Below are 23495 nucleotides of genomic sequence, written 5' to 3' on the forward strand. Positions count from 1 at the left end.
CCTCTGGACCCTTTTACATTACACAGCACCCTGCACCTCTGGACCCTTTTACATTACACAGCACTCTGGACCCTTTTACATTACACAGCACCCTGCACCTCTGGACCTCTTTACATTACACAGCCCCCTGCATCAGTGGACCCCTTTAAAATTACACAGTACCCTGCATCACTGGACCCCTTTACATTACACAGCACCCTGCATCACTGGACCCCTTTATATCTCATAGCACCCTGCACCTCTGGACCCTTTTACATTATACAGCACCCTGCACCTCTGGACCCCTTTACATTACACAGCACCCTGCATCACTGTACCCCTTTATATCTCATGGCACCCTGCACCTCTGGACCCTTTTACATTATACAGCACCCTGCACCTCTGGACCTCTTTACATTACACAGCCCCCTGCATCACTGGACCCCTTTACATTACACAGCACCCTGCATCTCTGGACCCTTTTACATTACACAGCCGCCTGCACCTCTGGACCCCTGCATGTTGCACAGACCCCCTTCAGTGCAAACCCCTCCTCAGTGCAAACCCCCCTTATGAAAACCCCCCTCAGTGCAAACACCCCCAGTACAAACCCCCCCACCCCCCCAAAACAACCCCCCCCCAGTACAAACCCCCCCCGTGCAAACACCCCCTTCAGTGAAATCCCCCCCAGTGCAAACACCCCCCCCCCCCCCCCCATTCAGTACCTCAGATCATCGCAGATTATCACGGCACATGGACAGAAGGTCCCCTCTGCCCCTCCCCCTCTGTACACACAAACAGAGAGGAGGGGGAGGCGGCAGCGGCTTCACTCGGCTGTGCCTGTGTGCCGAGCACCGCTAACAGCCCGTGGCTGTGAGAGGAGGGGATGGATGGTGCCGCGGTGTCACCCCGCAACCCCCCCATCTCTTGTACCGCGGTGTTTGGCGCTCCGATTACGTTGCGCTCAGCGCTGTCATTGCTGCAGTCATGTCAGCAAATTTAAAAAAAATAAAATAAATAAATCCTCATTGTCGGGATGGTTTCACCCCTCTAGCGGGTGTCACCCGGGTGTGGACCGCACCCCCCTAGCAACACCTCTGTCCCTGCCTGTGATTAACGCAGCCGACTTCCTGGCGGGCTCTGCACGTGGACTGTGCGAACACGGCAGAGCTCACACTTATTCATAACAGCTTTGTTGACATTGTGATCGGCCGGGAACCAGCAATCGGCACGTCCCTAACCCAGAACAGGCTGCATGATGTACATGTACGTCAATGGTAAAACGGTTGCTGAAACAAGTATGTATAGAAACGTTGGATGGTTTCCAGAAGCAGATGGTGAAGTCTCCCAATCCCAGGTAAGCGATAAAAGAAAAGGGGTGAAGAGGGACACAACTCTCACAATTAATGGGATTTTATTGGGAGACACTGATTGTTATAAGGTGAGCACACTAGACAAGATTGATTGAAAAAATATATACATTTATTAATAACATTATTAATATGTATTCATAGGTTTACATAGACCATGAGGAGATTAGAAACAAGATACTTGGTTGTGCAGATAGCCAACATGTTTCATACAATTGTGCTTCATCAGGGCCTTGCACCCATCTTTACTTTCATGTGGTCTGTACAGGACATGAAAATATGTCATTAGTATCAAACAATGCTTTAAGAAATAACAGTAATGCATAAAAAAAAAGGTTTATTACATTTACATTTTGTACAAGAACCATTAATTTGGTGTCAAAATACATGGGACTCCCGTATACCCCTCCACATTGCATTGGGTTTCATGACGGGCTATTGATTAAAGTGAAGTCCCACCCAAAAATAGAACTTCCGCTTTATGGAACCCTCCCCCCTCTGGTGTCACATTTGGGACCTTTCAGGGGGAGGGGGTGCAGATACCCATCTAAGACAGGTATTTGCACCCATTTCCGAGCATAGACTCCCACTGGAGTTAGGCCACTTCCCGTCACCCCCCGCTGTCTCCTGGGAAACACACTTAAAGGATCACTAAAGGAATTTTTTTTTTTAGCTAAATAGCTTCCGTTACCGTCCTGGTTTCATGTCCTTATTGTTTGTTTTTGTTTTGTGTGTCTCTCTAGTTCACAGGAACATGAAAACAGTTTAAAAGTGAAACTAACCTGCAGGCACATTATATGATTGATTTTTATCTATTTGTAATCATTTTTAAAAGGAATCAGTTAACTTTTATGTCTCTATACCCTGTAAACAGTCATTTCAGCAAAAAAATATTTCCTTTAGTGACCCTTTAAAGTTTGTTGGGCTAAACTTTTGATCCGCGATGGTTTTATGTTAAATATTCTAGACCTGGACTTAATGGTGGTATCCTAATGGTACCCTATCTGAATTTGTATGTGGATGGTTAGGTCTGTGTATCTTGTATTTTTCTATTGTTTGCTTCTTGTAATTGTGAAAACTTTCTATAAATAATGTGTTAAAATTATAAATAGGAAACATTGTAGATTACAAATGAAAGGACAAATCCAATGGCCATGGTTAGTGACTCTGTCATGTTTTTGTGTCTAATCTTCTTTTCTTTGTACACAGGCCAACCTGCTACATGATAAACTGGCCCAGATATTGGAGCTGACTATAAGGTAACACTTTCCCAGCCCATTATCTAGATCAGGGGTCTCCAGACTGCGACACGGGGGCCAGAGGCTGCCCTTTGCTTGCCTTTATCTGGCACTTGGGAGCACTATTCTGCCCACTGATATAAGACACTATTCTGCCCACTGACACCAACAAGTCCTGGTCACAATGGTCTTATGACAAATAAGGTGAATCTAAAAACCTGACCAATCCCCCCCCCCCATTCCCTTTGTTGCCCCCCTCCATCCACCGTCCCTCTCCACACCCTCTGGGCTTTCCCCCCCCTCTTTCATCCTGATGGTATGCCCCAGTTATCACCGGGTTAGGATGGATTACTAGCTCTTTTTGGCCCCCTCTGCCCCCCCCTCTTAATAACGGGGCTTCAAATGCTGGTACAATTGGTAATATATGTTTATATCAAACTGTATAGGATTCTTTTTTGAATGTATTGACACATTTTGGCCTGAGTTATACTTTGGATCTTTGATACAATAACGGATGTCGGATGAATTTTTTTTTTGCTATCGTGTTTCCCCGAAAATAAGCCCAGGTCTTATATTAATTTTGGCAACAAAAGACACAGTAGGGCTTATTTTCGGGGTAGGTCTTACCGTGTAATGTGCCGTCTTCTCTCCCCCTGCCCGATAGGAATCCCCAGTGTGAAGTTAAAAGGCTTGTAAAATCCTATAATCCACTTTATTACAGTTTTATATAATGTACGATCAGGCCCGGATTTCCCATGAGGCCGGGCCTTGGGGCGGCAGGGCAGTGGCATGGAGTCCTCCGACGCCCGGAACAAACAGTTAAGGGCGGTAAGTTATGGGGGAATCCGCTCGCTCGTTAACAAGTGATTGCGGCGATGTCATCGAAATCACTTGTAAAATATGTGCTTCCGTCCCCCGTCCCCCCCACCCCACATACCTCTCTCTGCTGGCTCTGTCTTCAGGACTCCGTCCTTCCCCCGGCCACCGAGTCTGTCTCCTGTCCCTGCTGCCGATGTACACAGTGAGAGGGGAGAGCTGTGCTCTTCCTATCTCGGCTGTGACAGGAGTTCTAGCACAGTGCTAGGAGTCCTGTTTTGGAGGTGACAGGGTCAATAAAGAGAACATGTCACCTCCAATTGCTATTACACAGGAAGTTGTTTTCTCCTGTGTGATAGCAAAAAAGTTAAGTGAAAAAAAATTGATAAAAAATAAATAATAGGAAATAATACTTAAATTAATAAAATAAAAAAGTAAAGAATAAGAAAATAATAAGAAAATGATACTAAAATTAAAAAAAGTAAGCGTCAAGCTACAAATAAATAAAAATAAAAAAAGTGATAAAAAAATGAAAAAAGACAAACAAAACATATTTGAACTAACCGTGCCACACTTTCTCAATTGATTGGGGGGGGGGGGGGGGTTCAGTTGGCGGGGAGGGGGTGCATTGTGGAACCTGGCCTTGGGGCGGCAGGGAGAGCAAATCCGGCTCTGTGTGCAATGTGTGTGTTTCTGTAATACCTTCGTTATAGCGCCGCTTTGCGCTTCTGTGACCTGCCGGAGCTCTCTTCCCGCATTTATATTACAGAAGCACACACATTGTACATTATATACTACTGTAATAGAGTGGATTATAGGATTTTACAAGCATTTTAAACTAGGGCTTATTTTCGGGGGTAGGGCTTCTATTGCAGCCCTTCTGATAAATAAGGTTAGGTCTTATTTTTGGGGTAGGTCTTATTTTCGGGGAAACACGGTATACTTGCTATGTCTGTACTGTTTTGTTTGTCTAATAAAAAACCTTTCTGCTTAAAAAAGAAAACCTTTCTCCACTTCCTCCAATCCAAAACATTTTTGGCTGATATTCTGCTCCAATAAAACACTTCCCATTTTTTTTTCTTTGTTTCAGGCCACCACCCAGTCCATCGGGAACAATAACCATCACGGCGGGACACGCCCAGTACCATTCCATTCCAGTGTACGAGATGAAGTTCCCAGATCTTTGTGTTTACTAAGCCGCAAGTCCGGTCATCGAAGGGGCTCCTGTGAGCTTCTGGTGTTTTAGGGTTAGTTCAGCTTCTCAGTATTCAGACACTCCATCAGATCCATAAGGCGGGGGACTTATAAGAATGTTACGTAGCCGGCTAAGATTGGACTGAAAGAAAAGGACGGTTTCCTACAGATACCAAAAATAAAAAAGCAAACCAGTTAAAATGAAAAGTGTACAAATTCTGTATTAGTGTATGATTGTAGAAGCCAAAAGGGACGGCTATGAGCTGTGGTAAGGGCGTAGTATGACCATGCTTTTTTTTTTTTTTTGGCTTCTAATTTTTATTAAAGTGAACCTGTCAGCCTTTATATTATTTTTACAGATACGTTCGCAGATGCACCCATCTGAATGTAGATTCGGATTCCCCTTAGTTGCCATTGGACAGGGCTACAGTAAGAGGGGCTTAGCGTGTGTGTGTGTGTGTGTGTGTATATATATATACATACATACATACATTTTTTTTTTTTTTTTTTTTGCTAGAAAATTACTTGGAACCCCCAAACATTATATATTTTTTTTTGTAGAGACCCTAGAGAATAAAATGGTGGTTGTTGCAATATTTTATGTTGCACTGCATTTGCGCAGCAGTCTTTTTAAATGCAATTTTTTGGAAAAAAATTACTTTAATAAATAAAAAAAAAACTAGCCAGTAAAGTTAGCCCAAATTGTACCTTTACAACCCTTTTAAAGTGGATGTAAACCCCCAAAAAAAATATTTATTTTTGATGTCACAATGTAGAGTATAAGATTTCCTATCATCTGTGCCCAGTCTTGCCACACAGAGTTAATCCAGCTCTGAGCAATCCTCTTTTATTGTTCAGTGAAATACAACAGACTTCCAGTAAAATAAAATTGTACCTTTACAACCCCTTTAAGTAAGGGAAGTAATGGCCTTATTCATAAAGGGAATCTAGGATTAGACAAACACAGAAAAAGGCTTTACTGGCTCACAAGCGATATTACAATAAGGATTATTATTACAGTCCTCTTATGTTTGTGCTCTACTTTTAAATCGCTTTAATGGCTGACGGGTTCACTTTAAGGCCACGCCCTCTCGGAACCTATGTTTTTTGTTTTTTTGGGGTGAATGCTCATGTGTTGAATTATCCACTGGCTGTCTTTGGTAGCATCAAAAAAAGGGGCGGTTCTCACAGTGGAGTCTCATTTCTTCTGCTGCATTCTTGATAATGTAAATGTTGTGTTTTTTTTAAAAGTCACTTTTAGTTGATCGCGGTGTTGTATCCTGGAGATTATATGGCATGTTATGCCAATTTGTACTGCCTGTTTTTAGCTCCAGCATTGCAGTAATCTGTACGGTGTTCAGTCAGTGTCAGCTGACCTATAGACAAGGAACAGCAAAGCACAGTCACTGATTTGAATTACCATGTAGGCACGTCATCTCTGTGTAATGAGCAAGCATGGCTTCCATGCTGTCATCTATATATATATATATATTGTACATTAAAATGGAGTTTTAAGACCTTGACAATCATGGATATGTTTATATTTCACATTAACCTGATCACATTGACTTGCATATTAAAAAATGAAAAAAATAAAAAAAAATTAAAGAACTTCTAGTATTCACATGGCTGGACTGAGAATATAACAGACAAGAATGAGGTCCCCTGACAGATGCTGGACACACAACACCCAGGGGATTGACTCCTACTGCCGGTATACACCCAATGCTGAGACATCCTTTGTTGCTGGATTGACCGTTTACATAAAAGGCCCTTTCACACTGAAGCGTTTTTACAGCGTTTTAGCATAAAAATAGCGCTATTAAAACGCTCATAAAATGCTCTCCATGCATCTCAATGGTCCCTTTCACACTGAGTGCTGCAAGCAGCATCTTTGGCGCAGCTTTTGGGCGTTGAAAAAAAAACGCATCAAAAACACCCCTCTCCATTGAAATTAATTGAAAGCGCTGTAAAAACGTCTTTCCCTTAACACTGAAAAACAAAACGCCTCTGAGTGCAGAAATATAAAACTTTTAATATCCCCTAAAGGGGTTAAAAACACTTACAAGATGGTGGATGAAGCAGGCATGTAGCAGGTAAGTGTGTCCAGAAGATGTTCCAGTGGCAGGGCAGTCCCAGTCTGATGATAAAGCTTCCAGGGAAGTCCACAGGATAACAGCCAATTTGTGCTGTGAGTGTTTAGAAAACACAATGGTGATGGAGCCTGGGGATGGTGTCAGAGGAAGCGAGACAAAAACCAGCATGGAACACAACCAGGAAGAGGGCAGGAAGTGTGTCATAGAGGCGGGACGCGTTTCGGAACAGCTCATTGGTTCCTTCTTCAGCCAGTGGTTGAAGAAGGAACCAATGAGCTGTTCCGAAATCGCTTCCTCTGACATCATCCCCAGGCTCCATCACCATTGTGTTTTCTAAACACTCACAGCACAAATTGGCTGTTATCCTGTGGACTTCCCTGGAAGCTTTATCATCAGACTGGGACTGCCCTGCCACTGGAACATCTTCTGGACATGCCTGCTTCATCCACCATCTTGTAAGTGTTTTTAACCCCTTTAGGGGATATTAAAAGTTTTATATTTCTGCACTAAGAGGCGCCTTGTTTGTTTTTCTGTTCCCATTAGAGATTGCTTGTCTCCCTGAGTGCTGCCTAAAGTGTGTGAAGATCTGCTACCCTCTCCAACACAGACGTTATCTGTCAGGATTCAAATTCTTGGAGCGCCCTGGATATACACATTTCCCTTTCACACTGAGGCACTGCAAAAACGCCCTAAAACGTTAGGGTCTTAACAGTGTGAAAGGGCTCTGAAAGCACTCGGGCTTTCACATTGGGATTGCAGATGAGGCTTCACTCGAAAAACGCTCCAGTGTGAAAGGCCCCTAAGCACTTTTGTGTTAAAAATAAATAAAAGCATCTGAAAAGCTCAAGAAAAATGCTTCCCTTTAAAATCAATGAATGTTTTCACACTGGGGGTGGTGCGCATTCCTGGCAGTGTAGAAAAAATCCTGCTTGCAGCATGTTTGGGGAGCTAAAACGCTCCTCTCCATTGAAATGTATGGGAACGGCCTCAAAAACTCCCCCAATAAGAATTTTTGGTAGTTTTTTTTATTTGTCCTTTTAATAACTGCACTGCAAAAGCGCAGCAAAAATGCCTCAACGCTTTGGCAGTTTTGAAGCGAACCAGTGTGAAAGTGCCCTAAAGCTGGAATCGGGGCTAAGTACATATTATTTAATAAAAGCAAACGTTTTTTTGTGTATTCTTAAATCTGTGCAGTAATCCAACAGGAAACAACCTCTGTACATTGCCTCTGTGCAGGAAGCTCCTGTAACTAAAGACCAGTCACTAATGTTCCCTCTCTTGTGCAGGGTGACGGTCATGTCTCACACCCCCTCCTGAGTAGTCTGCAGGCAGCCTGTAGTGGGATGGGAGCCTACAGGGCCCCTCCACAACGCCACACTCTCTGTCCTTGTGCAGAGTGACTGGTCATGGTCTCCACCCCCTCCTGTAGTAGATGTGCAGGTAAGCCTGTAGTGGGTGGAGCCTACATGGCCCCTCCCACAACTCCACACTCTCTGTCCTTGTGCAGAGTGACTGGTCATGTCTCCACCCCCTCCTGTAGTAGTGTGCAGGTAGCCTGTAGTGGGTGAAGCCTACATGGCCCCCCCCGACAGCTCTGCTCTCTCTCTCCTTGTGCAGGGTCACTGGTCTGGTCTCCGCCCTCTCCTGTAGTAGTCTGCAGGCAGCCTGTAGTGGGTGGAGCCTACATGGCCCCTCCCACAGCTCTGCTCTCTCTCTCTCCTTATGCAGGATCATTGGTCATGTCTCCACCCCCTCTTGTAGTAGTCTGCAGGCAGCCTGTAGTGGGTGGAGCCTACATGGCCCCTCCCACAGCTCTGCTCTCTCTCTCTCTCCTAGTGCAGGGTGACTGGTCTGCGGTCTCTCTCCTTGTGCAGGGTGACTGGTCATGTCTCCACCCCCTCCTGTAGTAGTCTGCAGACAGCCTGTAGTGGGTGGAGCCTACATGGCCCCCTCCCACAGCTCTGCCCCTTTCTCTCCTCTGGCAGGGTGACTGGTCTCACCCTCTCCTGTAGTGGCAGCCTGTAGTAGGTGGAGCTTACATGGCCCCTACCACAGCTCTGCTCTTTCTATCCTTGTGCAGGGTGACTGGTCTTGTCTCCGCCCTCTCATGTAGTGACAGCCTGTAGTAGGTTGGAGACTGCTGGGTCCCTCCCATAGAGGGATGTGTGCAGCACAGTGATGTCACGTATGCTTTTACAAGGCAATATCTGTGTTTGCAAAGGCACTTGGTGGATTTATATCCCTTACAGCTACTGAGAAATGTAATTCAATTGAAGTTTTTGTGTCTGTCTGGAGTTCAGCTTTAATATATTGTGGAACTGCTGCTTATGCAGAGATTTACATTTCATGCAATATATACTGTAGGCTTTGGAGAGCAAAAGACAATTGGAGCCTTTTTTATAACCAGGTGAGGTACATGTATTTATTTGGGTCACAGAGAGCAATAAGAGCAAGTAAATAAGTAGTAAGAAATAAGTATTTCACCACTAAATCTAGAATGTAAGATAACAGTTTGGCATTAAATGGGCTGTGACTGGCTCAATACATCTTTTTAATGTTATTTTTTGTGTCATGCATGGAATCATATATTCACAATTCCTGGCAAAAATTATATTTACTTATCAACGGCAGAGATAATGCATTATAACGATTAAAAACTCAGAGAGACAATCTCAGAACAAGCAAGCTGTATATAATTTGATACGCCACAAACTCATTGCTGCCCTCTGTAGGGTTCACTTAAGACTGCAGTGGCTTCTAGCAGCCACCTTTCTCTCTTCTGAGATTTTAACAGAACATCATTGCTTGAGGCGATTAGCAGATATAGAAATGTGTAAATGGTTTAAAAACTGGGGCTCAGATTCAGATAGGAGATACGACGGCATATCTCCGGATACGCCGTCGTATCTCTGAGTGCGGGCCGTCGTATCTATGCGACTGATTCAGAGAATCGGTTACGCATAGATTTCCCTAAGATCCGACCGGCGTAAGTGTCTTACACCGTCGTATCTTAGGCTGCATACTTACACTGGCCGCTAGGTGGCGCTTCCGTATAGTTACGCAATGAATATGCTAATTAGGTAGATACGCCGATTCAGAAACTTACGTCTGGCCGGCGCATCGTTTTACGTCGTTTACGTTAGGCTTTTTCCGGCGTAAAGTTACCCCTGCTATATGAGGCGTATACTATGTTAAGTATGGACGTCGTTCCCGCGTCGAGTTTTGAAAATGTTACGTTGTTTGCGTAAGTCGTCCGTGAATGGGGCTGGACGTCATTTACGTTCACGTCGAAACCAATACGTCCTTGCGGCGTACTTTGGAGCAATGCATACTGGGAAATTCCACGGACGGCGCATGCGCCGTTCGTGAAAAACGTCAAATACGTGGGGTCAAAGTGAATTTACATAAAACACGCCCACATCATCCCCATTTGAATTAGGCGGGCTTACGCCGCCACACATACGTTACGCCACCGTAACTAAGGGTGCAAGTTGTTTCTGCATACGGAACTTGCGCCCTAAGTTACGGCGGCGTAACGTATCTGAGATACGTTACGCCCGCCCATAGATAGACCATTCTATCTGAATCCGGGCCAGGCACTATTGAGTGCAGCACACATCTCTGGCTGTAACCATGAACAGAAAAAATTTCAGGTGCCACTTAAGGTTCCTATCTCCAGCTCTGGTGACTCGCAGAGATAGGTGTTGGCATGGAAAAAGCCTGTCCTGGCTCAAAATATGCAGTCAAGGGAAGACGAAACCTGATCGCCGCACACCAAGAGCAGAGTTATCACATAAGTGAAAGCGGCTTCAGCCTGCCTCCGCCCAGGCCACGTCCACCAATGTGTTTCGTCCCGCCTCTGGGGCTTAGTCGTGGAGGACTGCCAGGCTGAAGCGGCTTTCACCTATGTGATATACTCAGGCCTTGTTGATGTGCACCGATTTGATTTTGTTTTCCAAGAGCAGAGTTATCACATAAGTGAAAGCGGCTTCAGCCCGCCTCCGTCCAGGCCACGTCCACCGCGACGTTTCGTCCTGCGTCCGGGGCTTAGTCATGGAGGACTGCCAGGCTGAAGCTGCTTTCACTTATGTGATACTTAGCTCTTGGTGCGTGACAATTTGTTTTTTTCTTTCTTTGACTGCACATATCTCTGACTGTCACGTGAACCTGTGTTGGACCTCATGAGAATGTTTACGAAATTCTCCTACAAAAGGCAGGTTTGGTGTTTGCGAAAGTGATTTGCTTGTCTCCGTCCAAGAATATGTTTGTAGACCTGTATCTGAGATGGTTAAAACCTTTTAACCCTTTATGGATCACACACACACAGTTTTATGTTACCTCATTTCTACAGTGACACAACACTGTTATATTGCTGGTTCTTGAATTTTTTAGAGGTATGTTTTTCGGTTTTGCACTATTGTGATTCTAAAGGAAAGAACTGAACACTGTTCACCTGCTTGCACACGAAGGTCGCTCAGTCACTTGTAGCCTTCAGTTCATTAACTTCTCTGAGGGCCGTGTGAAGTCGTAGTCCGTATCTGAATTCAGCTGTCCTTTATTGGTCTTTTAGTTGGGTGGCTGTTGCCTCGGATGCCTGTTTAGTTGTGTAATTGTCTATAGCTACACCTCTAGCAACCAAATAAGCCCTCTCCTCACCCATGGAAATTAATGATCTGAATGCTATAAACTCCTTCCAAGCATGGGAAAAAATGTTTTCCTTCCTATAGGACCTTCCAAAAAAATAAATAAATATATATATATATATATATATATATATATATATATATATATATATATATATATATATATATATATATATATATATATATATACTTTTTAACAAAGAAGAAAGAGAATTGAGTATATGGAATGCAGCCAGCACTTTAGGGGAATGTTGGGGGTGTCGGAATTTTCTAGGCTCGTTTACAAGTTTTGTAGCCTCCCAATCAGGTTAGCCAGTTGTGAGCAGATTTATTTTTTATCAAATACAAATATTTCCTTTCATAGAATTTATTAAAAATTAATGCCGCGTACACAAGATCGGGCTTTTGCATGTTCTATATCTAAACTCCGATGGAATTAATCGGAATTTCCATTGAAAAAACTCAGATGGGGCTACACACGATCGTAAAATCCGATGGAAAAAGTCCATCGGAAATTCCGATCGTGTGTACGGGGGAAATAAAGGGAAAGCTGGAGGGTAAGGAAAACATAGTCATGCTCTCCAGTCCCTGTTCCTGCAAGTTTCCTCTGCTTCGGCCTATGGGTCAGACACTCCTAATTCACTGGATGAGAGGAGTAAAAAAAAAAAATTAACCTGCCCCTTCTCCCAGCTCATCCCAGTTATCCGTGATTGACCGATGTCAAACACTCCCAATTGACTTGAGGGGAGGAGCATAAAACAGTGTCTCTGCCCACCTCTCCCAGCGCTCCTCCTGATTGTCTATGCTTCATCCTGTTCTATGTGTCAGACACTCCTGATTCACTTAGAGGGGAAGAGTATAACACAAATGGCCCTGCCAGCTCTTACCAGTTGTCTATGCTTCGGCTTATGTCATACACTCCCAATTCACTTGAGAGGAGGAGCATAAACCAATGTTCCTGCCTATGTCAGACACTACCAAATCACTCAAGGAGAGGAGCCTAAAAATGTCCCTGCCCACCTTCTCCAAGCTCCTCCTGATTGTCTATGCTTCATCCTATTTTATGTGTCACACTCCTAATTCACTAGAGATGAGGAATATAAAACAAATGGCCCTGTCCCCTTCTCCCAGGTCCTCCCAGTTTACTATGTTTCAACCTATGTCAGACACTCCCAAATTGGTCAAGGGGTGGATTGACAAACAAATGGTCCTGCCCCCCCCTTTCCTAACTCCTCCAGGTTGCCTACGCTTCGACCTATGTATCGGACACTGTCAAATCACTTGAGGGGTATAAAACAAATGACCCTGCCGACCAATCCCAGCTACTACCAGTTGCCTGTGCTTTGACCTATGTGTCGTAAGCTCTCATAGTTAGAGTTGGACCTGAGGCCATTTGCAGCCCAACTGAGTGGAACTTCCATCTCAGTGGCAAGGTTCACTTATTCAAGTAGCCTCCCCTCCCTAAAAGGGTGCTTAAAAGAGCCTGTGGGGGGTGTAGATGTTGTTTTTGCATCTCTCCGAATTTCCCCGGCAGCAGCTAGTCAAGGATGATGTCATTCTGCTCCTGGCCAGTCAGAGAGTGTTGGGTAGCCCAAATCTTGCGAAAAGATGATCCAGCACTGTTCTTCAGCGTCGTCTTGTGAGATTTGGGCTGCTCAACATGTTGGCAGGAGGATGTCGTCAGCTCAACTCCCCCGGAAATATCAAATCAGAGGTTGAGTATAATGGCTATCCCCCAAAGGTACTTATATGCAGCATTTTAGGGAGTGGTGGGGGGTACTTTTATTAGGTAGACCTTCTCGCTTTAAGCTGCCATGGGCATGGAGCTTTTTTAGATACCTACAACCCCTTCCACTGGCAGAGATGTACATTAGATGAACTGATGCGAGCCAAGCAAAGGACAATACTAGATTAAAGTGAAGCAAGGAAGATACCGAAACACTGTGTTTCTTTGTGATGTAAATAGCTTAGCTTTAAAGTGTACCTGTGATCTGTACCCACCAGCAGCTGCCATTTTGTAAGCTGGAGCAGGCCCTCACCCTCTTACATAAGACCAAATGGCCAACTCCTCTGGGTCTGTTCAGCATGTACACATGGCAAAAAAATAATTATATGTTTGCACATTTTTGTAATTCGATGTGTCCAGTGCAGATAGGCCTTGTGATAATGTTGGCAACGAATATTCATGTTTTGTCGTTAAATTTCCTTAGTATGTTTGTATGTTTCACAGTGCTAGGATGACACGGATGGAGCCAGCACTACATAGCGCCTTAGTAATCACAGTTTTTTGTTTCCAAATTCCCTAAATACAGAATAGGAGGATAAAAGGGAGATTTATATGGTCGCAGTAGGCAACAAGAACAAAACAAATTGTAGGCAAGGCACAACCATTGTAGCTCATTCCATCCCGTTACATCCGTGACCGTGACCTAGCGAGTAATATTGTGAACTGGCACCGTGATTTCGCAGTCTTGTTTCACTTGCACTTCTACTTCGTGAACGTTATACCTTTTTGCCAAGTGCCGTTGGTTCTTCTGCGCTTTGAGTACTGCGTACGCTCCATTTGTAGTAGACTTGTTTGCCGACTTAGAAAATTTATTTTTTTACGTATGGAGATTTTAGCTTAATCAATGTTAATATGATAAATAGTTTCCAGCTCTTCGTGGGCTAGAAGAGTTAAGTATATTTTCTATATAAAGCTCATTCTATTTACACCATGCGTGTAGAACATACATGTTCGTCCCTCTGTGATAACGTGTTGCTGTTTTTTAAAAGTTTTTCATTTACAACCAAAGCACTTAATTTATCTCTCTGCAGCCATTTTGTCCCTAGAGGCACTTCTTTGCCGTTTTAGGTGGTAACACTGAGGCTTGAGAACAAGAATATCAAGGTACTTGTGACATCACTGAGGTCCCATAAGAATAAAGAGATTACTAGTGATGTCACTGGGGCTTTAGAGGGGTCACATGTTCCCAGAACTGTCAGCCATAGATGGAGTGATGTGGCTGATTCCATCAATTCACCCATCAACACAGTCAGCGTTGATGGGGGTATCCCTCCAGCAGAACTATTGTGTTCACCTGGCGGGGGGGAGCCATCCCGGCTGAAAGAACACACAGTGGGGTGGATTCAGGTACGAATTGCGCCCTCTTACGGAGGCGCAGCGTACCGTTTTAACGATGCGCCTCCGTAAATTACGTGCGCTACGCTTCATTCATGAAGCAGTAGCTACATAATTTGCGCGGGCGCTCCTTAAAAATGCCCGGCGTAAGGGCGCGTAATTTAAATGATCCCGTAGGGGGCGTGGATCGTTTAAATTAGGCGCGTTCCCGCGCCGAACGTAGTGCGCATGCTCCGTCTGGAAACTTTCCCTACGTGCATTGTGGCAAATGACGTCGCAAGGACGTCATTTGCTTCAACGTGAACGTAAATGGCGTCCAGCGCCATTCACGATTCACTTACGCAAACAACGTAATTTTTAAACATCGCAACGCGGGAACGACGGGTATACTTGGCATTGGCTGCCCCTACTAATAGCAGGAGCAGCCTTACGCGGAACCTGACGAACGTAAACTGCATACGTAGGGCGCGCGTACGATTGTGAATCAGCGTTAGTATGCAATTTGCATACTCTACGCTGACCACTACGGGAACGCCACCTAGCGGCCAGCGTAAGAATGCAGCCTACGATACGACGGCATAAGAGCCTTATGCCAGTCATATCTTAGGCTGCAGTCGGCGTATCGAGCTCTCTGAATCAGGAGCGGTCGATACGCCGGCGGAACTAAGCAATTGCGCTGCGTAACTATGGTTACGCAGACGCAATTGCTTTCTGAATCTACCCCAGTGATTATTTCGAGCAGCAATAATCGCATGAAAAATCTGACGGGCTAATTGTACATAAGTTAATAAATCGATCCACTTGGGTGCATTCAGCCTGCCCATAATGGTTCAAGTTTCCGCCAGGTCCTGCTGAACCAATTGAAATTTGAACCGTCCATGGTCGGCATAAGTGGACAAGTGTCATGCTTGACGATATTAACTTTTCCTGGATTTTCACATAAAAAAAAAAAGAAATTTTTTAGGCAAGGCCATGAATTGTCAGCTTTGTAATTGGTATTTATTGGTATAGCTTGTTACCTTATTTATGTTAAAAAGGGCAGAAGGAACTGCTAGAGACCCTGCCAACAGGGCTTCTAGTTGGCCATTTTTCATTTCAAATAGTCAACCCCTGACTGCTGGTGGCCCACTTTCCCTAAAGCCTGGTTGAAGCCCCAGAAATTGTTTAAAGTCAGATAGACATTGGGCTAGATTCAGAGACAGTTGCCAGTAGATACGCCGTCGTAACTCTGAATCTACGCCGTCGTAAATTTAAGCGTATATTCTGGAAACCAGATACGCTTAAATTAGGCTAAGATACGAGTGGCGTAAGTCTCCTACGCCGTTGTATCTTAGGGTGCATATTTACGCTGGCCGATAGGTGGCACTTCCGTCGATTTCAGCGTAGAATATGCAAATGAGCTGGATACGCCGATTCAGAAACGTACGTGCACCCGGCGGATTTTTTTACGTCGTTTGCTTAAGGCTTTTTCCAGGCGTAACGTTACTCCTGCTATATGAGGCATAGCCAATGGACGTCGTTCCCGCGTTGAATTTTGAAAATTTTACGTTGTTTGCGAATAGGGCTTTGTGTAAATTACGTTCACGTCGGAAGGATTGACTATTTGCGCCGTGATTAGGAGCATGCTCACTGGGATACGTTCACGGCCGGCGCATGCGCCGTTCGTGAGAAACGTCATTTACGTTGGGTCATGTTTTATTTACATAAAACACGCCCACCTCTTGACAATTTGAATTCGGCACGCTTACGCCAGCAGATTTACGCTACGCCGCCGCAACTTACGAAGCAAGTGCTTTGTGAATACTGCACTTGCCTCTCTAAATTGCGGCGGCGTAGCGTAAATAACATACGCTACGCCCGCACAAACTTACGTCCCCCTACCTGAATCTAGCCCATTGTATGAACAGCCCTGTGACTACCTTTCTGTTACAGCAGTTGTGCAGTATATACTGTATAAGTATGACTGTGTAGTCCAGTAGGCACTTCTAGAACTTTTCAGCTTGTAGAGGTATATAAATGTACCTTGGATTACGAGCAAAATTCATTCCAGAAGCATTCTTGTAATCCAAACCACTTGTATATCAAAGCAAGTTTTCCCATAGAAATCAATGGAAACTCAGATAATTTGTTCCAGTGTCACTGCTGGTGTATGTAGTACCACATGTGGCCAGAGTTGGGGGGGGGGGGGAGCCGGAGACGCTCAGGAACTGATTGTTTCCAACCGTCACCGGCGCTTGGATGGTAAGTATCCACTGTAAAAAAAAAATATATATATATATATATATATATATATATATATATATATATATATATATATATATATATATATATATATATATATTTATATATATATTTATATATATATATATATATATATATATATATATATATATATATATATATATATATATACATTTTAATAATCTTTTCCACAGCTGTGTTCACCATGCTGTACCAAATAGCTGTTCATAGAATGAACATGTACTGCACTTAGAAGCCTATAATGCTGGAAGCGTCCTCGATGTAGAGCGTTACTCATAACACTGAGCATCTACTACTGACAAAGCTTGTAATCATTGGCTCTACATTGACACCTAGAGACACCCATAACACTGTGAGAATCTTTTTCTAAGATATTTTTATCACTGTTCAGGATCCACTGTGCATTGATAATGATTTCAGCATACAATGTACGCTCATAGCTCCCCAATGTGCATCCAAGGTAAGGAGGTGATCAGCACACTGTTGTTGTGCCCATGGGTGAAGTCTTGTAGCACGGCACTCTGCATTTTACTCCCAACGTATAGCCAAAGTTAGTCCAAAAGCCGTGAGAAAACGGCTAATGCAACAGTGACTTTTAAACTGGGCCCCAAGTTCCCTTAGGGCCCAAACTCAAATGCAGCCAATGTAGCCACTCGCAATCGGTGTTCTTGGGGGGCAAAAATAAATAACTGCAGTCGTTTCCCGACCGTATTTTGTCTAGAGCGTTCCTCTGCGTCGTCTTATTTTTAAGGTATATATTGTTTTTCTGTTTTAGTTTCATAGCTGTAAGGTTGTACTTTATTTTAAGTATGAAAATGTGTTTTCATTTTTTTAATTTTTTTGTTAAAATGTTTAAGTTTTGAGAAAATGCTAATATCTGAAAATTGGTTTGTGTTTGTTTGTTTTTTTATCTGTATTTTATAGAATTCAAAAGTCATTTCATGATATCGCAGTGTAATCTAAATTAAAGCAATTAAACATGAATTTCCGTTTCACGTGTCTTTCATTATGTTTTTTTCCTTTTTAATATGTGCCAGTGAAGTATTCAGCAATTCATTGTAATTCTGAAGCTTGAGATAATTATTATTATTATTATTATACAGGATTTATATAGCGCCAACAGTTTGCACAGCGCTTTACATCAGGGAAGACAGTACAGTCACAATACAATTCAATACAGGAGGGATCAGAGGGCCCTGCTCGTTAGAGCTTACAATCTAGAAGGGAGGGTCAAGTGGAACAAAGGGTAGTAGCTGTGGGGGGTGATCAGATGGACTCAAATGCAAATACAGTTGTTAGGTGTGGGTAGGATAGGCTTCTCTGAAGAGGAGGGTTTTCAGGGATCCTCTAAAAGCTAATAGAGAAGGAGATAGGCGGATAGATTGGGGTAAGGAGTTCCGTAGGCTTGGAGAGGCTCTGGAGAAGTCCTGGAGACGAGCGCGGGAGCAGGTGATGAGAGAGCTAGAGAGTAGGAGGTCTTGAGAAGAGCCAAGAGAACGATTAGGTTGGTATTTAGAGACTAGGTCAGTGATGTAGCTGGGGGCAGAGTTGTGGATGGCTTTGTAGGTAATTGTTAGTATTTTGAATTTAATTCGTTGGGCGAGCGGAAGCCAGTGGAGGGATTGACAGAGAGGAGTAGCAGAGACAGAGCGGTTGGTAAGGTGGATGAGTCTGGCAGCAGCATTCATGATGGACTGAAGGGGGGTTAGAGTATGCAGAGGTAAGCCAATGAGAAGGGAGTTGCAGTAATCGAGGCGAGAGATGACCAGGGAGTGAATTATGAGCTTTGTGGTGTCATTGGTTAGAAAGGGGCGTATTTTGGAGATGTTGCGAAGGTTGAGGCGGCAAGATTTGGACAGTGATTGAACGTGAGGTTTAAAGGACAGTTCAGAGTCCAGGACTACTCCTAGGACCTTGACATGTGTGGATGGGCTGATAGTTATGCCATTAATTTTGACAGAGAGATCAGGGGAAGAGGCGCACGTGGGGGAGGGAAAATGATGAGTTCCGTTTTAGATAGATTGAGTTTGAGGAAGTGGTGCGACATCCAAAGTGATATATCTGATAGTAAATTAGTGATGCGTGAGGAAAATGAAGGAGTGAGTTGAGGGGTAGAGAAATAAATTTGAGTACAGGCTTGTTCAGTAAGTTACAACAAAGCGCTGCCAGCTAGCAATTGTGAAGCCATTTGCAGGAGATGAGTGAAAAAGGTATGACAGCGGGCAGTACATGCAGGAGAGGAGTGCAGGGGATGTGACAGCAGATGATATGTACAGGAGAGGAGTTTGCAGAGTGACAGCAACATGTGCTGGAGAAGAGTGTGGAGGTATGACAGTGGGCAGTATGTACAGGAGAAGAGTGTGGAGGGTATGACAGTGGGCAGTATGTACAGGAGAAGAGTATGACAGTGGGCAGTATGTACAGGAGAAGAGTGTGGAGGGTCTGACAACCAGTATGTGCAGAAGAGGAGTGTGGAGGGTCTGACTGGCAGTATGTACAGGAGAGAAATGTGAAGGGTCCAACAGTGGGCAATATAGTATGTAGGAGAGGAGTGTGAAGGGTCTGACAGAGGGCAGTATGGCCCGGATTGACGTAGAAGCGCGCATCTTTGTGCGGGCGTAACGTATCCTATTTACGTTACGCCTCCGCAACTTTGACAGGCAAGTGCAGTATTCTCGAACCAAAGTTGCGGCAGCGTAGCGTAAATAGGCCGGCGTAAGCCCGCCTAATTCAAATGTGGAAGATGTGGGCGTGTGTTATGTAAATTTAATGTGACCCCACGTAAATCACGCTTTTTACGAACGGCGCATGCGCTGTCCGAAAAAGTATCCCAGTGCGCATGCTCCAAATTAACCCGCAAGAAGCCAATGCTTTCGACGTGAACGTAAATGACGCACAGCCCTATTCGCGGACGACTTACGCAAACAACGTAAAAATTTGACGCTGTTCCGACGTCCATACTTAACATTGGTACGCCTCATATAGCAGGGGTAACTTTACGCCGGGAAAAGCCTAACGTAAACGGCGTATCTGTAATGCGACGGCCGGGCGTACGTTCGTGAATTGGCGTATCTAGCTGATTTACATATTTCTAGGTATATACAGGGGAACAAGCAAACATTTGCCAGAGCGCAGCACAGGGCGTACACTGTGGATGCCTGCTACCCCAGGAGGGGATTTTAATCTGGTGAGTGCGGGAAACAATTGAGCACAGAGGAGAAGGGTGCACGGAGTGAATCACCTGAAATTCTATTAGGAGTGGCATGCAGCACCTTTTGCACGGATTAATCAGCACTTTTACAGCAATATATCTTTAGAAAATTATTTATTCAGCACGTTAACCACTTTATGCAATATCATATGGACTTTATGCATGTATTGAGCATTACCAGATCTATATGTGACACATTTATTTACTAATATATATATTTCATATTTTTATTTTCATTTGTATATATTTTTTTTCACTTAATGTAATCTAAGAAGTATTTAAATATTTCACTTTACATTTCACTTTATTAGCATCAGCACAATTATGGTATAATCTACACAGCAGGCGCCACCACCTACCAACCCCCTTTTTTCTCATATTTCTAGGTGTAAATCAGCATACATGCCCCTAGCGGCCAGCGTAAATATGCAGTTAAGTTACGATGGCCGTAGGAGACTTACGCTGGTCGTATCTTATACAAATTCTGGCGTATCTGATTCTTTGAATCAGGCACCAAGATACGACGACTCAGAGATACGACGGCGTATCTGGAGATACGCCGTCGTATCTCCTACGAGAATCTGGGCTCATGTGTAGAAGAGTGCTGAGGGTATGACCGTCGGTAGAATGTGTAAGAGAGGAGTGCAGGGGGTTGGACAACAACCAGTATGTACAGGAGGAAAGTGTGGAGGCTATGACAGAGGGCAGTATGTGTAGAAGAGGAGTGTGGAGGGTATGACAGTGGGCAGGATGTAAAGGGTCTGATGGAGTAGCATGTGCATGAGAGGAGTGCAGTGTCAATGAAAGTGGGCAATATGTGGAGGTCCTGACAACCAGTATGTGCAAGAGAGGAGTGTGGATGGTATGACTGTGAGCAGTATGTTACATAGTTACATAGTTAGTCAGGTTGAAAAAAGACACAAGTCCATCCAGTTCAACCTCAAAAAAATAAACAAACAAAATAAAAAACACAATACAATCCCATACACCCAACTCCATACCCACAGTTGATCCAGAGGAAGGCAAAAAACCCCAGCAGAGCATGATCCAATTTGCTACAGCAGGGGAAAAAATTCCTTCCTGATCCCCCGAGAGGCAATCGGATTTACCCTGGATCAACTTTACCTACAAATCTTAGTACTCAGTTATTTTATGTACATTTAGGAAAGAATCCAGGCCTTTCTTAAAGCAATCTACTGAGCTGGCCAGAACCACCTCTGGAGGGAGTCTGTTCCACATTTTCACAGCTCTTACTGTGAAAAAACCTTTCCGTATTTGGAGGTGAAATCTCTTTTCCTCTAGACGTAAAGAGTGCCCCCTTGTCCTCAGTGTTGACCGTAAAGTGAATAACTCAACACCAAGTACACTGTATGGACCTCTTATATATTTGTACATGTTGATCATATCCCCCCTAATTCTCCTCTTCTCAAGAGTGAATAGATTTAGTTCTTCTAATCTTTCCTCATAGCTGAGCTCCTCCATGCCTCTTATCAGTTTGGTTGCTCTTCTCTGCACTTTCTCCAGTTCTCCGATATCCTTTTTGAGAACTGGTGCCCAAAACTGAACTGCATATTCCAGATGTTGGGGAGAGAGAAGTGTTAAAGGTATGAAAGTTGGAATTTATGTGAAGGAGAGGAGTGTGGAAGGTATGCCAGGGCCGTATTTGCAGGAGAGGACTGCAAAGGCTATGACTGTGAGCAGTATGTTGGGGAGAGACGTGTTGAGGGTATGGCAGTGGGCATTTATGTTCAGGAGAGGAGTGCGGAAGGTATGACCGCGGGCAGTATGTTCTGGAGAAGAACTGTCAGAAACGTTACTTACAAGGCCGAGATGCCAAGGGCGGCTCACCTTTGCGACCCGGCGCGGTCCGCCCCCTGGATTTGGGGACAGAAGGACGGACGCACCGGGAGGCACCGGGACCAGTGGCAGGTGGAGATCCGATGCAAGGACGGAACCGGATAGCAGTAATTCACCGGAAACTTCTGAGAGCAGAACAGGAAATAGTCTAGCAATAAGGTGCTCACACAGGAACAAGACTGAAGAATAATCCAAAGAACAAGCCGGGGTCAGGGGCTGCAGCAGACAGGGTATCCGAAGTTCAAAGCCAAGGTCAGGGGTAGAGAGGTCAGACAGTCCAAAGTTCAAGCCGGGGTCACAGGGTTAAAGAGAGCAGCAATCCAGAGAGCAAGCCAAAGGTCAGGTAAAACAGGATAAAGAGAAAATATGATACTGCGCTAAACGAAACAAACAAAACTTAAAACTAAACGAGCTGCAACAAAAATTGTGATATACACACAATGACCAATCAAAACAAAACGAATAAGTTGCGCTAGGTAAAACAGGATATCCACAGATAAGTTTTCAGCAGCAAGACACTCCAAACACTGTAACGAACCAGCAACTTGAAGGGAGGAAGAGGCTGGTTTAAATAGGCCGCTCAAGACTCAGATTGGCCCAAGGTGGAACGAGCATGTGCGTGCCTGCGGCGCCCCGTCACGCCGCGAATGCGCACACGCACAACAGCGCTGGCCTCCAGTGAAGCAAAGGAGATCGAGTCTGCATCGGATTGGTGCCCTGACAAGAACATTGAGGGTGTGACAGTGAGCAGTATATTGAGGAGTGAAGTGTTGAGGGTATGACAGTGGGCAGTATGTGCTGGGGGGGAGTGAGGAGGGTATGACAGTGAGCACTGTGTTCAAGAGAAGAGTGTTGAGGGTGTGTCGGCGAGCAGTATGTGCAGGAGAGGAGTGTGGAATGTATGACCGCGGGCAGTATGTTCTGGAGAAGAACATTGAGGGTGTGACAGCCAGCAGTATGTTGGGGAGAGAAGTGTTGAGGGTATGACAGTGGGCAGTATGTGCCGGAGAGGAGTGAGGAGGGTATGACAGTGGGCAGTATGTGCCAGAGAGGAGTGAGGAAGGTATGACAGTGGGCAGTATGTGCCAGAGAGGAGTGAGGAAGGTATGACAGTGGGCAGTATGTTCAGGAGAAGAACATTGAGTGTGTAACAGTGAGCAGTATGTTGGGGAGAGAAGTGTTAAGGGTATGACAGTGGGCAGTATGTTCAGGAGAAGAGCGTTGAGGGTGTGTTGGCGAGCAGTATGTGCAGGAGAGGCATATTCAAAGGATTTGACAACAGGCAATATGTGCAGGATGTATGTACAGGAGAGGTGTGTAAGAGAAAATGACCATGGGCGATATGTGCAGGAGATTATTTGTTATTCTGAACTGCAGCACTGCTCAGATCAATTCCCATTTACCCACAAAGGCCTGTGACTGAAACCAAGCTTCGTGTATACAAACCTTAACCATGAACTTATTTTATTTTTTTCTATATTAAATATACAATTGAAAGTGTTTTCTTATGTCTGTTTGGCAAGTGCAAAAAAAATATTTGTTAATCCTGCCAGTAAGCTGCACTGTCCATCAGCAATTATTAGTCCTGCCCAGGTCTCTGTGAATTACAGAACTTTTATATTATGAAGGAGATGGAGACCTAAAAGGCTTCTTCTAGGCCCGCAGTGATGGCGAATCTTGGCACCCCAGATGTTTTGGAACTACATTT

The 23495-nt window shown here is 44.4% G+C and overlaps 1 protein-coding gene across 1 annotated transcript in view; it reads left to right on the forward strand.

Annotated features, from left to right (window-relative positions):
• Window positions 1-4804, forward strand: part of EFR3A (EFR3 homolog A) — a 225687-nt gene extending 220883 nt beyond the window's left edge. Inside the window, exons 23-24 of the mRNA XM_040354978.1 lie at window positions 2559-2608; window positions 4494-4804. Of these exons, the coding sequence (XP_040210912.1) occupies window positions 2559-2608; window positions 4494-4599 (156 nt within the window). The 3' untranslated portion in view covers window positions 4600-4804. The remainder of the gene's footprint in view (window positions 1-2558; window positions 2609-4493) is intronic.
• Window positions 4805-23495: the final 18691 nt, after the last annotated feature.

This window comes from Rana temporaria, chromosome 5 (assembly GCF_905171775.1).
Source record: "Rana temporaria chromosome 5, aRanTem1.1, whole genome shotgun sequence".
Taxonomy (NCBI): domain Eukaryota; kingdom Metazoa; phylum Chordata; class Amphibia; order Anura; family Ranidae; genus Rana; species Rana temporaria.